Source organism: Capra hircus, chromosome 13 (genome assembly GCF_001704415.2).
Source record: "Capra hircus breed San Clemente chromosome 13, ASM170441v1, whole genome shotgun sequence".
Taxonomy (NCBI): domain Eukaryota; kingdom Metazoa; phylum Chordata; class Mammalia; order Artiodactyla; family Bovidae; genus Capra; species Capra hircus.
Window position 1 is genome coordinate 2,081,460 of NC_030820.1, and position 13,660 is coordinate 2,095,119.

Sequence of the window (13,660 nt, forward strand, 5' to 3'; positions counted from 1 at the left end):
ACTGACTGTGGGGGAAACTGGGTCTTGTTCTGATGGGCTCAGTAAATCTTTAATCCAATTTTCTGTTAATGGGCGGGGCTCTGTTCCCTCCTTATTTTTTGACCTGAGACCAAACTATGGTGGAGGTAATGAAGATAATGGTGGCCTCCTTCAAAAGGTCCCATGCATGCACGGCCATACACAGTGCCCCCGACCCTGCAGCAGGTCACTGCCAACCCACTGCCTCCACTGGAGACTCCTGGACACTCACAGGCAAGTTTGGGTCAGTCTCTTGTGGAGTTACTGCTCCTTTCTCCTAGGTCCTGGTGCCCACAAGGTTTTGTTTGTGCCCTCCAAAGGTCTGTTTCTGCAGTCCTGTGTAAGCTCTATAATCAAATCCCACTGGCCTCCAAAGTCAAATTATCTGGGAGTTCTCAGTCCCTTTGCCAGATCCCCAGGTTGGGAAATCTGTTGTGGATCCTAGAACTTTCTTAACAGTGCAAGGATTTCTTTGGTATAATTGTTTTGCAGTTTGTGGGTTGTCTGCTCTGCTGCTTTATGGTGGGGTTAATGGTGACCTCCCCAAAGAGGGCTTATGCCACAGGCTGTGTGACCAGGTAGCTGCACCCAGGGCCCCTGCGGCAGGCCACTGCTGACTCCTACCAGGAGACTCAAACACAGGTCTGGTCAGTCTCTGTGGGGTGTGTGGGTCCTGGTGCACACAAGGTTTTGTTTGAACCCTCTGAGCATCTCTGGCAGGTATGGGGTTTGTTTCTAAATGCTGTTTCACCCCTCCTACCATCTTACTGGTGTTATGCCCAGAGTCCGAGTCCCCAAAACTGAGAGAATAAGACGTCCACAGCAATGCAAAAGCATGAAGGGGTTTTATTTCTAGCTTGAGCTAGGGCTCCCACCACATCCAATGCAGTGGAGTGGAGCAAGGAGCCCCGAGCCCAGATTTACAGCAGTATTTATAGGATTTAGAACAGAGAGTTGGCAAGGGCTGATTGGCTGCAGGAGTTTCCTAGTATTTACTAATTGGCTAATCTTTGTTGGCTGCAGGGGTTTCCTGGTATTTACTAATTGGCTATAGGCTGCAGGGAGATGTCTTTTACGTTCTGATAAACTCAAACCAGGTTATGGGGAGTATGCTGATTAGACAAGTCCTGGCATCCACGGGGATGACCTCACTGGGCAATGACTCAGCTTTTCCCGTGAGTCCTACCTTAGTCCCTGAAGCCTATCATGGCGTTTGTTAGGTCCCAACAACTGGGGCTTCTCCTTTGCCCTTGGACGTGGGGTATCTTTGCTGGGTCGGATCCAGCATTCTCCTGTTGATGGTTGTTCAGCAGCGAGTTGTTATTTTGGAGTTCTCACAGAAGATGAGTGCCCACATCCTTCTACCCCACCATCTTGCCAGCACAAAACTAGTCTTTCACATTCTATTGTTTTCCTCTATTTCTTGCACTGATCACTGAAGAAGCCTTTCTTATCTCTCCTTGCTATTCTTTGGAACTCTGCATTCAAATGGGTATATCTTTCCTTTTCTCCTTTGCTTTTCACTTCTCTTCTTCTCTCAGCTATTTGTAGGGCCTTCTTAGACAACCATTTTGCCTTTTTGCATTTCTTTTTTCTTGGGGATGGTCTTGATCACTGCCTCCTGCACGATGTCACGAACCTCCATCCATAGTTCTTCAGGTACTCTGTCTACCAGATCTAATCCCTTGAATCTGTTTGTCAACACGCAACTACATATAAAATAGATAACTAACAGGCACCCACTGAGTATTCTGTAATAACCTATACGAGAAAAGAAACTGAAAAAGATTGGATAAATATATGTGTATAACTGAATCTCTTCACTGTATGCTTGAAACTAACACAACATTGTAAATCAGTTATACACCAATAAAAATATTTAAAACATCAATAAAGTACTTTTAAACATTGAAAGTCTGAATATTATATAAAAACTGTCCCTGAACTTTAAGTTAACTTTCATAGATGATAATCAAAAACATGTAAGGTGTTATTAGATAATAATCCAGTAAAGCTATAGAATAATGAAACACATTAAGGAAAATAATAATATTAATGATAACAACAGTTACAATTGTTGTACCAACTGTGATCAAGTGCTTTACATCAGTGCCTCCTCTAATCTTTATGCAGCCTAATGAAACAGTTTTTACATTCATTTTTCAGATGAAGAAACTGAAGCTTAGATAAATAACATGTTACATGTGGTGCCGCAGCTGGTTGGCAATGACACTAAGACTCAATCTCAAATTGCCTTGACTCCAGGGTCAAGTCCTTTTGTACCCCACAACATTGTCCTTCTAATGTATAGAAATATAAAGAACAGAAATCTGCAAAATCATTGTTTGTCTTTAAAAAAGGAGAAACAATATCGATGATGAGTCAGAGATGTGAAGTTTCTTGAACACACACATTCATCTAAAATGAGGGGCCAGTATGATCCACTTATCGTCCTTAAGGCTGCTTTCCCAACTTTTATGCAGATGCTCATCATTCCTAGAGACAAAATAAATTTGCCTCTAGTAACTCCCATGTTATTCCAGAAAAGTCTGTGGTAAAGTTTTAGTTGTTCTGACAGAAATGGATTGATTCATACGTACCTGAGTTTCTCTCTAACGGGAGAGATGTCTACTATCCCCGTTACATATGAGTCTTATGTTCCCTCAGTCATACTTGAGTTTAGTTCTGGTCAACCAGTTGGCTGTAATTACCCTCTATCACAGTACGATCCTATTACACATGAATGAGAAGTCTCTAATTTAAATACTTCAAGAGGAAACCAAGCACCGTTCAAGAGGGCAGACCTGCCTGAAGGCTTTGGAAAATAGAAAAGGCTCTCAGTCAGTGAATATGTGTGTCCAGTTATTAGGCTGGACATAGATTCAGATGAGCAGGTTTATACATAGGAAACGCTAAAGATACCACCAGAAAATTACTAGAGCTGATCAATGAATTGAGTAGAGTTGCAGGATACAAAATTAATACAAATCCTTTGTATTATACATAGAAAACCCTAAAGATGTCACTGGATGAGAAGTAGGAAATACCAACATTGTGTGTGGCTGTTGGTGTTACACCATCAAGAGATGCTAGCCTTTAGTTGTACAACCCTTTTAAAGTAGTTATTAAGTCTCAACCACTTCTATGGAATATACTCCCTTGAAATTCAAGTAGTTTATATCTGGCTGGGCAGGTTAAACTAGACATAAAATTGAAATTCAGTAGTGATGGTCAGAGGTTTCAAAATCTTGGTCCCAGACTGTTGGTCACAGAAATCCAGTGTCACATTAAGGGCTTTAGTCTAAGAAGCCTGAGAATCTAGGTTCATATTTTGACTCTGTGACTTCAAACACATCAAATCATATCTGTGAATCTGTTTTAGGTATAAGTGAATACACTAGCCTAGATTATTTTGAGACCTCTTTCAGTTTCTCAGATCCTTTTTCCTGCCTAAAGCCAAGATGACCTACTTTAAGAAAAAATCATCTGCCTCCAGAATAGCCCATCACCAGAATATCAGTTCCAGAAGAGGAAGGGGTCTCACTGCTTTCCCCTGCCTTCATCCCCTCCCTGGAATGGCACCTTGCGTGAAGTCATCCAAACTTCTGAACCTAAGACACTGCCGATTGAAAGGCACCACTGTTCTAAAAGAAAGAAAACTGCTTCTAGTACATTATAAAATGCCATCGGTTAAAGGATACTTTGCCCTATTAGATATATTCCATCATGGGGGGAAATGCACCTTAGAATCAGTGAAAGTTTTTCATCTACTCCTGTTCTTGCATTCTCCTTTCCACCTTTTAAACATACTATTAAAAAATATATATATATATACATTTAATTTTTATGGCCCTGTTCACCTCTCTCAGAAATATTTTCATTGTTTTTTTGGTTTTGTTTTTGTAGTAAAGTTCCCTCATGCTCAGTGTAGTGACAGTGTGGATTTGTGTTGACTTTATCTTATGGCCTGTGGCTGTCTCCTATTCCTGGCTAGTTTTTAGGCAAATGTCTGGGAGCCCTGGCAGGATGGGTGTCATGGGAATACAGATCTCATACCCACCAGTAGGTGGCTAATTTTCTAACAGGCAGTCCTTTTTCCACTGACAGCCTTAGGTGGATACCAGAGTTCTTGTAATTTCCTGAACTGATGGATTGAATAATGGCATTTCTGCCTCTCTACTTAGCTCAGTCCAGGCTCCTGGGGTACCAGCCTGATATAGCACCCACTTCCTGCCCCCTCCCCACCATGAACCCCAGGAAGGACTTCAGAGTCTTTTAAACCTAAGCCAGATTTGGCAAATGATTTACAGAAGCAGTAAGTCCTTCCAAGTTCGTTCTTTTCTGTATCACACCACTCCCAGCCACAAGTCATTATGTCCATAAAATTCAAGTGGACATTTTTGACTCTTTCTCAGAATTATCAGATGTATTTTCCTTCTCTTGTATGTTGTTTTCTCTGGGTGTCATAGAAGATCAAACTATCCTTTAATTTTTAGGGTTATTGTATATACTAGGATAGAAGTAATCATTCACATAAAAAAGCTTATAAAAGGGTCAAGCATGTAAAAAACCATGCTAACAATGATTTACTGTGTAACACAAGAACAGTGTTTTAGATCTATAATGACCTGTAATGGAAAATAATCAGTATATATATATGACTGAGTGACTTTGCTGTATACCTGAAACTAACACAATATTTTAAACCAACTATATTCAGTAAAAAACATAATGCTCGGTGCAGGAGAAATAACAGGACGTCCTCCTTGACCTTGACTAGATGAGAGTTTAGTGAGCGTTTAATTAGAAAAAAATTACTTTTAAAAACTCCTGTTTTCATTTAGCTTCCTTCTCATCTAAAAGTGCTTCTGTTCTACCCAAAGTTACAGAGGAGGCCTGACCCTTTGGTGTTAAGTTAGCTTCATGAATTTTCCTTTTGTCTTTCCCACAGCTGAGCAAGAGGAGGAAGCTCACCCTGAATACAAATATGGAAATGAACTTTCTGCAGATGACTTGGGTCACAAGGAAGCTATTGCCAATAGTGTCAAGAAGGTCAGAGTCTTGGTGGTATTTGCTCTCATGACTTCCAAGAGATGGCAGCTGGTAGCTCTGACATTTCAGAAATGTGAGCGCCACAGGAGAATAAGGGAGCCTGTAATTCCCCGTCTCAGTGGGGTGGCCAGAATCAATATCTGACCTCGAGGCATGCACAGTACACTGACTCTTCGGTCATGCCTAGTGTCAACCCCTACCTCTTTGGCCCATGTCCTTCAAATGTTATTTATTTCCTTATGACATGTGAGCAGGAAGACAGCAGCAGCACCCCAGCAGCCGAGGTGGTGCTGTTCAGATCATCGAGTTAACGACCCCAATCATCCCAGCAAACCCTCATTAGAAAATCAGTGCTAGCCATTGGAGGTCTCATCTCCCTCCTAACGTAGAATGAGCACTGGTATATTAGTCACCTTCGTGTGTGTGTGTGTGTGTTATGGAAACATTTATGGTCTGCTGTCTTAGCACCTTTCAAGTATGCGTGTGTGCTAAGTCACTCTGTCCTATCCGACTCTTCTCTACCCCAATGGACTGTAGTCCACCAGGCTCCTGTCGATGGATTCTCCAGGCAAGAATACAGAGTGGATTGCCATGTCCTCCTTCAGGGGATCTTCCTGACCCAGGGATCGAACCTGTGTCTCTTATGTCTCCTGTATTGGCAGGCAGATTCACCACTCTCATCACCTGGCATGGAATATAGGATTGTTAACTCTCGTCACAATGCTGTCCGTGACCTCCCCAGGACTTACTCATCTTATAACCGGAAGTTCATACCCTTTGAGCGTCTCATTCCCACCCCGCACTGGGGCCTGGCCAAGTGGTTGGTTTTTGATACTAGTGAGTGATAGAGTGAGAAGGTGCAAGAGTGCCCTCTGGATCGCTAGCCTGGGAGTCATGGTGACCTTGAAAAGAGGAGTTTCGGGGCAAGTAGGGACCGCTTGAGCAGACACATCTGAATGAGGAGAAGCAATACTTCTGAGCAGTTTTACTGTCAAGGGGAACCAGTAGTTAAAGGGAACCCAGGAGTCCAGAGACAGTTAATTTTAGGATAAATAAATCCAGGGTGATGACTGAATCCTTTGACATGGTCTTTGATGGGAGCAGTAGTACTTCATCATTAAAGACAATGGGTGAAGATGCAGGTAGGTGTATACAGTAGGTGCTAAGAAAACGAGACCAAATTTATCTGCTGAGCAAAGCCAAGAGAATACTACCATTACGTTTACCTTTTCTGATATAGAGCATTGCAGCTACTTTCAGATTATTAGATGCCTACTAAACTCATTATTCTGCCTTTATCCGCACCCAGACATGAGTGTTGACCTGCTAGAGTGATCCTTGACCAGAGGAGATGGTCACATCAATTATTTCCCAAGCCCCATCACTAGATCACTAACTAAATTACCTTAAGGAAGCACTGAAACAGGTGGAGACTATCAGCCAAAACGGAGATAGGCATTAAGATGAGCTTTTCTGGTATGGAAGAGAGTTACACCATGATATCCTTTCAGTTCTCACTGTATCTGTGGCTTTCTGTCACCAGTAATGTCCTATCTTAACAGATAAATAGAATAGCAGGTGTACAGGTAACTAACATTTAAATATCCACAGGTGTGGGGCTAGTAAACTTGGAGTTTCTCCCTTTAGAGAAGTAAATTATTTTCTTTCTCTAATTTAGGCTTCAGATGACCTTGACCATGAAAACAGCAAAAAGGTAACAAAACAATTCCATTGTGCATTTTGTTTTCATTATTAGAAACTATGTGGTCATTCAATATCGAACAGTTGTTACCAACTGCTGTTTATTCCGTCTTCTCCCACCCACTGCCCATGAAATACAGCGGATTTATAGGGATAATATTTACATGCCCAGTGCATCTACTTACAAGAGTCTTCAAAAGAAAAAAATTAACCATGTGATGGAATGATTATATCCTGATAGAATCACAAAACCTAGGGCAAACAAATAAGATGATTTTTCTAAAAATAAGTGGGCATTTAGGTGTATTCTTAGTTAGCATTTGAGATTTCATTACTAGACGATGGACAAAGGCATGTATAATTCTTCTGCTGTATGTTTATTGATAATTAGTAATGCCAGTACCATAGGCTGGGGACTGGGCTGATTCCCTGGATGACAGCCTTGCTACTGTCAGTCATCATGTGTAGCAAGGATTACAGTCTGACCCACTAACCGCATGAGAAGGCTGAGGCCTTAAAGATGAAAATAACTTGGTCACAGCTGCTTAGCTAACAAACGTCAATGATCAAAGATCAGCTTATCTTTGTTGACCCCAGTATCTTAAGAAATTCTAGTAGAAGAGAATTTCACAAATATCTTAGGAGAAGACTGGGATCAGACTTAACCAGAATTATTCCAAACTTTAGACAGTAAGAATATTGGGTTTTCCTTCAAATAAGATAGGACCCCATAGACAAGAAGATAGTATTTTCTGAAGCCCTGATGTGGGAATCAAATCATAAAGTAAATTTCTGCCTACGGCTGCCAACAGTTTCACAACTGCAACACACCGTGTACTTCTATTAAAAGGACCACTTTGATGTCATGAGCTGTGAAGAGGATATAGCAATTAAAAATATTACTTTACTTCCCTTATGATAAAGTCAAATTCAGTTCAGTTCAGTCACTCAGTCATATCCGACTTTTTGCGACCCCATGAATCGCAGCACCCCAGGCCTCCCTGTCCATCACCAACTCTTGGAGTTCACTCAGACTCATGTCCATCGAGTTGTGATGCCATCCAGCCATCTCATCCTCTGTCGTCCCCTTCTCCTCCTGCCCTCAGTCCCTCCCAGCATCAGGGTCTTTTCCAACGAGTCAGCTCTTCGCATGAGGTGGCCAAAGTACTGGAGTTTCATCTTCAACATCAGTCCTTCCAATGAATACCCAGAACTGACCTCCTTTAGGATGGACTGGTTGGATCTCCTTGCAGTCCAAGGGACTCTCAAGAGTCTTCTCCAACACCACAGTTCAAAAGCATCAATTCTTCGACACTCAGCTTTCTTCACAGTCCAACTCTCATATCCATACATGACCACTGGAAAAACCACAGCCTCGACTAGATGGACATTAAGTAATGTCAAGTAAAACTCCTAGAATGGATACAATGAGAAATTCACTAACAGCCTTTCAAAACACCAATATACTTGGAACAAAGACCTTTCCGTTTTGCTATCATATGAATTTCCTGACCTATAGGTCATTTTTATTTTCAGATTCAATGTATTCATGATTATGTGCTCCTAGTCTAGGAATGAGCTCTCAAATTTTAACTGGGGACATTTGAAAACATGATTTTTAAAAATCCCAACAAGTTACATTATTTGGTTATTTGTTGGCTTTTATTGGTGAGATCAGTTTGATGATCTAAAATGTTATCAGGTAAACAAAATGGCCTGGCCATTTTTTTAACAAATGAGTTGACTGATATGAGTCAATAGTTTATTTATCCTGGAGTATTGATCTCAATTAAATATTGATCACTTCTGAAGGTGTTATTTTTGTTGTTGTTGTGTTGCTTTTGTCCTGATTTACAAGGAAACAAACTAAAATAATTTGTTTCTCTTTGCCTGTGTGCAAAATAATGCAATTTTAATAGGTCCTGTGTAGTGGATTATCACATTAGTTTAAGAATAAGCTTTTTTTTTAAATACCACAAACTATTTATGTACGTGTCTTGGTTTCCAAAAGTGTTAAGCAGGTATGGTCCCCAGACCAGCTACTTAGGAGCTAGTTAGAAATGCCATTTCTCAGGTTTCACAGCAGACTCCCTTTTTCAGAAACTCTGAGAGTGGGGCCCTGGAATCTGATTTAACAAGCTTACCTGTACACTCAGATGGTAAAGCCTCTGTCTACAGTGTGAGAGACCTGGGCTCGATCCCTGGGTTGGAAAGATTCCCTGGAGAAGGAAATGGCAACCCACTCCAGTACTCTTGCCTTGAAAATCCCATGGGCGGAGGAGCTTGGTGCAGGCTACTATCGATGGGGTCACAAAGAGTCGGGCACGACTGAACAACTTCACTTTCACTTTCACCTGTACACTAAAATTGAAGGATCTGTTTTTTAATTTATTTCATAACTTGTGAAATTATGAATTATAATACCTTTTATATATATTCCATAGCATTACTCTGAACTTCAATTTAGTTTCTGGAATAAAGTCCTTTAAAAATCTAAAAAACTGTCTCCAAAATGTAAGGTAAGCTTCATATTTTACTATTATCTTTATCTGTATTATTTGGAGCCACAATAGACATTAACTTTTTTTTTTACCATGCCTCAAGGCATGTGGATTCTTAGTTCCCTGACCAGGATGGAACCCATGATCCTTGTGTTAGGAGCATGGAGTCATTGGACCACCAGGGAAGTCCTGACTTTAACTTTTAAAATTATCCTTTATTGGGACTTCCCTGGCGGTCCAGTGGTTAAGACTCCACACTTCCTAAGTATGGAGTGTGGGTTCGATCCCTGGTCAGGGAGCTAAGATGCCACATGCCTCATGGCCAACACACCAAAACATAAAACAGCGGCGATATTGTAACATTCATTAAAGACTTTAAAAATGGCCCACATCAAAAAAATCTTTAAATAAATTAAAAGCTCTTTTTTTAATTATGTTTTATTTAACATAATTGAGGAAGAGAAAAATCTTTCATCTTGGACCTGTGTGCAGATTGTCCCTAGTAAGGAAGCTTGTAGGGGCTTCCCAGGTGGCTCAGTGGTAAAGAATCCCTGCCAGGCAGGAAACCCAGGAGACTCGGATTGGATCCCTGGGTCAGGAAAATCCCCTGGAGCAGGACGTAGTAACCCACTCCAGTTTTCTTGCTTGGAGAATACCATGGACAGAGGAGCCTGGCGAGCTACAGTCCATGGGATCACAGAGTCAGGCATGATGAGCAAGTGAGCACACTCTCAGGCAAGGCAGATTGCGGCGTAAGTCTGAGAGTCCTGCTGAAGTCACTGATGTGTGTATTCCCTTTGCTGTGCTCCTAGGGCCTGGTTACCGTAGAAGATGAGCAGGCGTGGATGGCGTCTTACAAATATGTGGGTGCTACCACTAATATCCATCCGTATTTGTCCACAATGATCAACTACGCACAGCCTGTAAAGTTTCAAGGTTTCCATGTGGCTGAAGGTAACACCAAAGGTTAAATGCTATTGCCTTTTCTGTCTGCTTTCCTTTCACTGTGCTGCGATCCGACTTGGTGCCACTCCCTTCCCGGGCATGTGGACTGTTCCATCTCACCTTTTTTCCTTGCACAGACCACACACGTCCTTGGCTCTTCGGGGCCTTGTGCTGTCGTTTCCAGCATCGTCCACAAGGTGGCTCTGAGAGACTGGATTTGGTAGCACTCTAAGGCATAGCCTCTTGCATTAGATACGCTTGATAAGACCCATTTGAGTCTAAACCCGGTCTCTTAAAAACATAGCAAGTGATATTTTAAAACTTCTCATAATTACCTCTGGACTGGAGAAGACATAGTCCTCACTGGAAATACATATTCCAGGGGTGGCTGTGAATGTCAGTTGGTATACATATAATTGACTCCGAACTGAGTTCATCACACTTTTCTTAAGTCAGCCATCTCCATCGCCAGAACATTAAGGAAAGTAGAAGCTACTGATATCATGATGGAGCATCTGCCCCCAAAGCCTCATGATTCAATGTGTAATTATATTTATCGCTTGTCTTTCTGTGAGTCTGATGGCAGAGTTTCTAAGTTCATCTTTGCTTTTCTTTACAGAACGCAATATTCATTACAACATGTCTTCTTTTAATGAGTCAGTCGGTCTAGGCTACTTGAAGACACACGCCATAGAGTTTGTGAAGTATCCTTATGTGTTAAGTGGAATAAATGGTTGGTGAACTTTGAGTTTGGCAGGAATCTCTAAAACAGAAAGATGCCTAATATAATATTGTGGTTGCAGAGCTAGTAAAATATGTATGTGAAAGACTGCAGCAGCAGGGAAAACCTGCCCAAATGCAAACTGTTTTTATAGTCCACGCCGGGAACTATGGTTTTTCTCTTTAGCGTCCTTTATACATGTGAAATCTGTTCTCTGTTTTCACATGTTTTTGTCAGTGTTGATCTCAATCTTCATTGCTTTAGCTCTTTGTTATTTATTTATCAGTGCCGGGATACTCTTTTCCATTTTCCTTAATACATGACACAGTTATAACAAACGGCAAATGAGTCGCATTTACCCCAAGGGAGGCCGAGTGGACTCCAGTAATTACATGCCTCAGATTTTCTGGAACGCTGGCTGCCAGATGGTTTCGCTGAACTATCAAACCCCAGGTAGGAACTGATGTCCAGTGACCTCGAATTCCATGAGAATGTTTTGACAGGACGGTGCCAAGAGTTGCTGTCAGTTGACTGTGGGCATTTTTTGAAGGAAGCAGACATATGGCAAAACAGCATGTTGTTGGATGTATAGAATGGTGAGAAATTGAAAACGCAAACTAAAGCAATAAAACAATGGTAGAAGATAGTAGAGTTTGATTTCAATTGAATTGCCTTTTGAAAATGCCGTGACTAATCTGCTAAACATTGTCCCGTTTCCCGAAATATGTCTAGTTTTCCTTCTTTTTGGATCAAACTTATCTTCTTGTCCAGAGACAGAATGAAATGAAAAGAATTTGAGGATCTTTGTACAGTAACTATGACTCATTTCTCCTTGGGAAAGTAGCCTTCCCACTGTTGACATTCAGCAGGAAATCAGCAACATAGCAGAATCTCACCATAAAGATGTAGAGTATTATGGAGTAGATTCTGCTAAAATGGTGTTTAAGGAGTCCTATACACTTAGAGGTACTAATGTATAACTTATTCCTCCGAAGTGTACTCTGGCCAGGTTCCAATATATAATAATATTTTTTTTCCTGCAATGAGAGTAGTCAATTTTTATGAAAGCATAAATAAAATCTTTAAAGTTTTCAAAGTTTGCTTAAGAGCCTAGGAGCACAATATGAAGATAAGAGACAGAAAATATATAGTCTCAAACAGGTGAGAAATATGCCACAAAACCTATTCACTGCATCATGGTCCTTTTTTAAAAAAATTAATCAAGTTATTTTAGTTGGGGCTAATTGCTTTACACTATTGGTTTTTGCCATGCATTAACATGAATCAGCCATGGGTGTACATGTGTCCCCATCCTGAAGCCCCCTCCCACCTCCCTCCCCACCCTATCCCTCGGGGTTATCCCAGTGCACCAGCTTCAGGGCACTCAAAGCATGGTCCTTTAAAATGGGTGGGAAAAAACATCCCTTTTGTTCTGTTCTTTCCCTCTATGAGGGTATCTCCCATCTTTCCCAGTTTAGGGCATTTTTTTTTTTCAAGCCAATCCACCATACTTTGTAAACCTGAATACACCTTGCTCCCTGTGATCTGGAGTAACTGGAAGGTCCTATGACTTGCGTCCCTTTGGCGTGGATGTGGCCTGACTGTGTTTCCCATCCTCAGTGACCAGAACTGAAGTCAGGTTTCTGCTCGGCACCCCTCTTGCTGCTCACTGTGCTAAACTATGACCAGGAATTGTCACGATCCTGGAGTGTTTCTAGTAGAAACAAAAAAGATTAAAAGGCACTGCTGATTTGCTTATTTAAAAAGATGTCAAGTTGTTTTCTTTGTTGTCAGTGAGACCATTATGTAGATTAAATGATCCAAAGGCAGTTTATTCTCTAGGCCAGCTTACGTTTTATTCTATAATGTGAGGTTTAATCATAGTACTTTGAGAACAACAACAAAAAAAATCATCAGGAGGCCCCCCTTTTCTTTTTTTGCTGATGAAAAGAAAGAAGATTTTGTTTGCCTGAAAGAAAAGTCCTAACCATGCTCTGCCAGTATAGACCCCACTAGACTAATTCTTTTTAAGTCACACATTTTTTAATATGATACTTACCTAGTTTGTTTTTGATTCATTTTAATTGAGTTTTATATTCATACAACCCTATCGGATTTCTCCAGCATACCCTCCCTCTGGGTCATAAGGCGTGTCTTCTCTAACTATATATATATCAGCTTAGACATCTGTACTCTCTACAGTAATTCAACAGTCCTATGACTCATATATTGAATCCAAATTTGGAAGTAATGCCAACATGATCTCTATGAATGCACATTTTTTTGTTTATTTTAAACTCAAGGTCATTTAAACATGGAAAAAAGAGTTGTATGCCTCTCTCTGTAAACAGATCCAGAAGTACCTTATGGTGTTAAAAAAGACCTATCAGCCTGGGATCAGTATCTGATTTCCATTATTTAAAATCACCCCATCAGAATCTTCTTTGTCCAGGAAGATGAAGTGCTAAATTATTTTTGTCTCTTGACAGATTTAGCGATGCAATTGAATCAGGGGAAATTTGAGTATAATGGATCCTGCGGGTAAGTAATGTGATTTAAACTGTTGTCACCGTGTTCCACACTCCATACTACAGCTGTAATGAAACCGTGTCATTTTAAATTAGGGGTTGGTGAATTTAAGCGAGGTTTGAGGGATGGGATAGAAACAAATGAAATCTCCAGGTAAATTACATCTGCAATATATATTCTTCATCAACCACAG

The 13,660-nt window shown here is 40.9% G+C and overlaps 1 protein-coding gene across 8 annotated transcripts in view; it reads left to right on the forward strand.

Moving 5' to 3' along the window:
* The window catches only part of PLCB4 (phospholipase C beta 4), a 471,668-nt gene that overhangs the window by 373,364 nt on the left and 84,644 nt on the right, over positions 1-13,660 (forward strand). For 6 of the 8 annotated variants that reach the window (XM_018056911.1, XM_018056915.1, XM_013968409.2 and 3 more), the window contains 6 exons: positions 4,970-5,070; positions 6,749-6,784; positions 10,085-10,226; positions 10,837-10,921; positions 11,267-11,391; positions 13,428-13,479. In XM_018056911.1, coding sequence (XP_017912400.1) covers positions 4,970-5,070; positions 6,749-6,784; positions 10,085-10,226; positions 10,837-10,921; positions 11,267-11,391; positions 13,428-13,479 — 541 coding nt within the window. The remainder of the gene's footprint in view (positions 1-4,969; positions 5,071-6,748; positions 6,785-10,084; positions 10,227-10,836; positions 10,922-11,266; positions 11,392-13,427; positions 13,480-13,660) is intronic. The other 2 variants (XM_018056914.1, XM_018056916.1) reach the window with 1 other exon arrangement.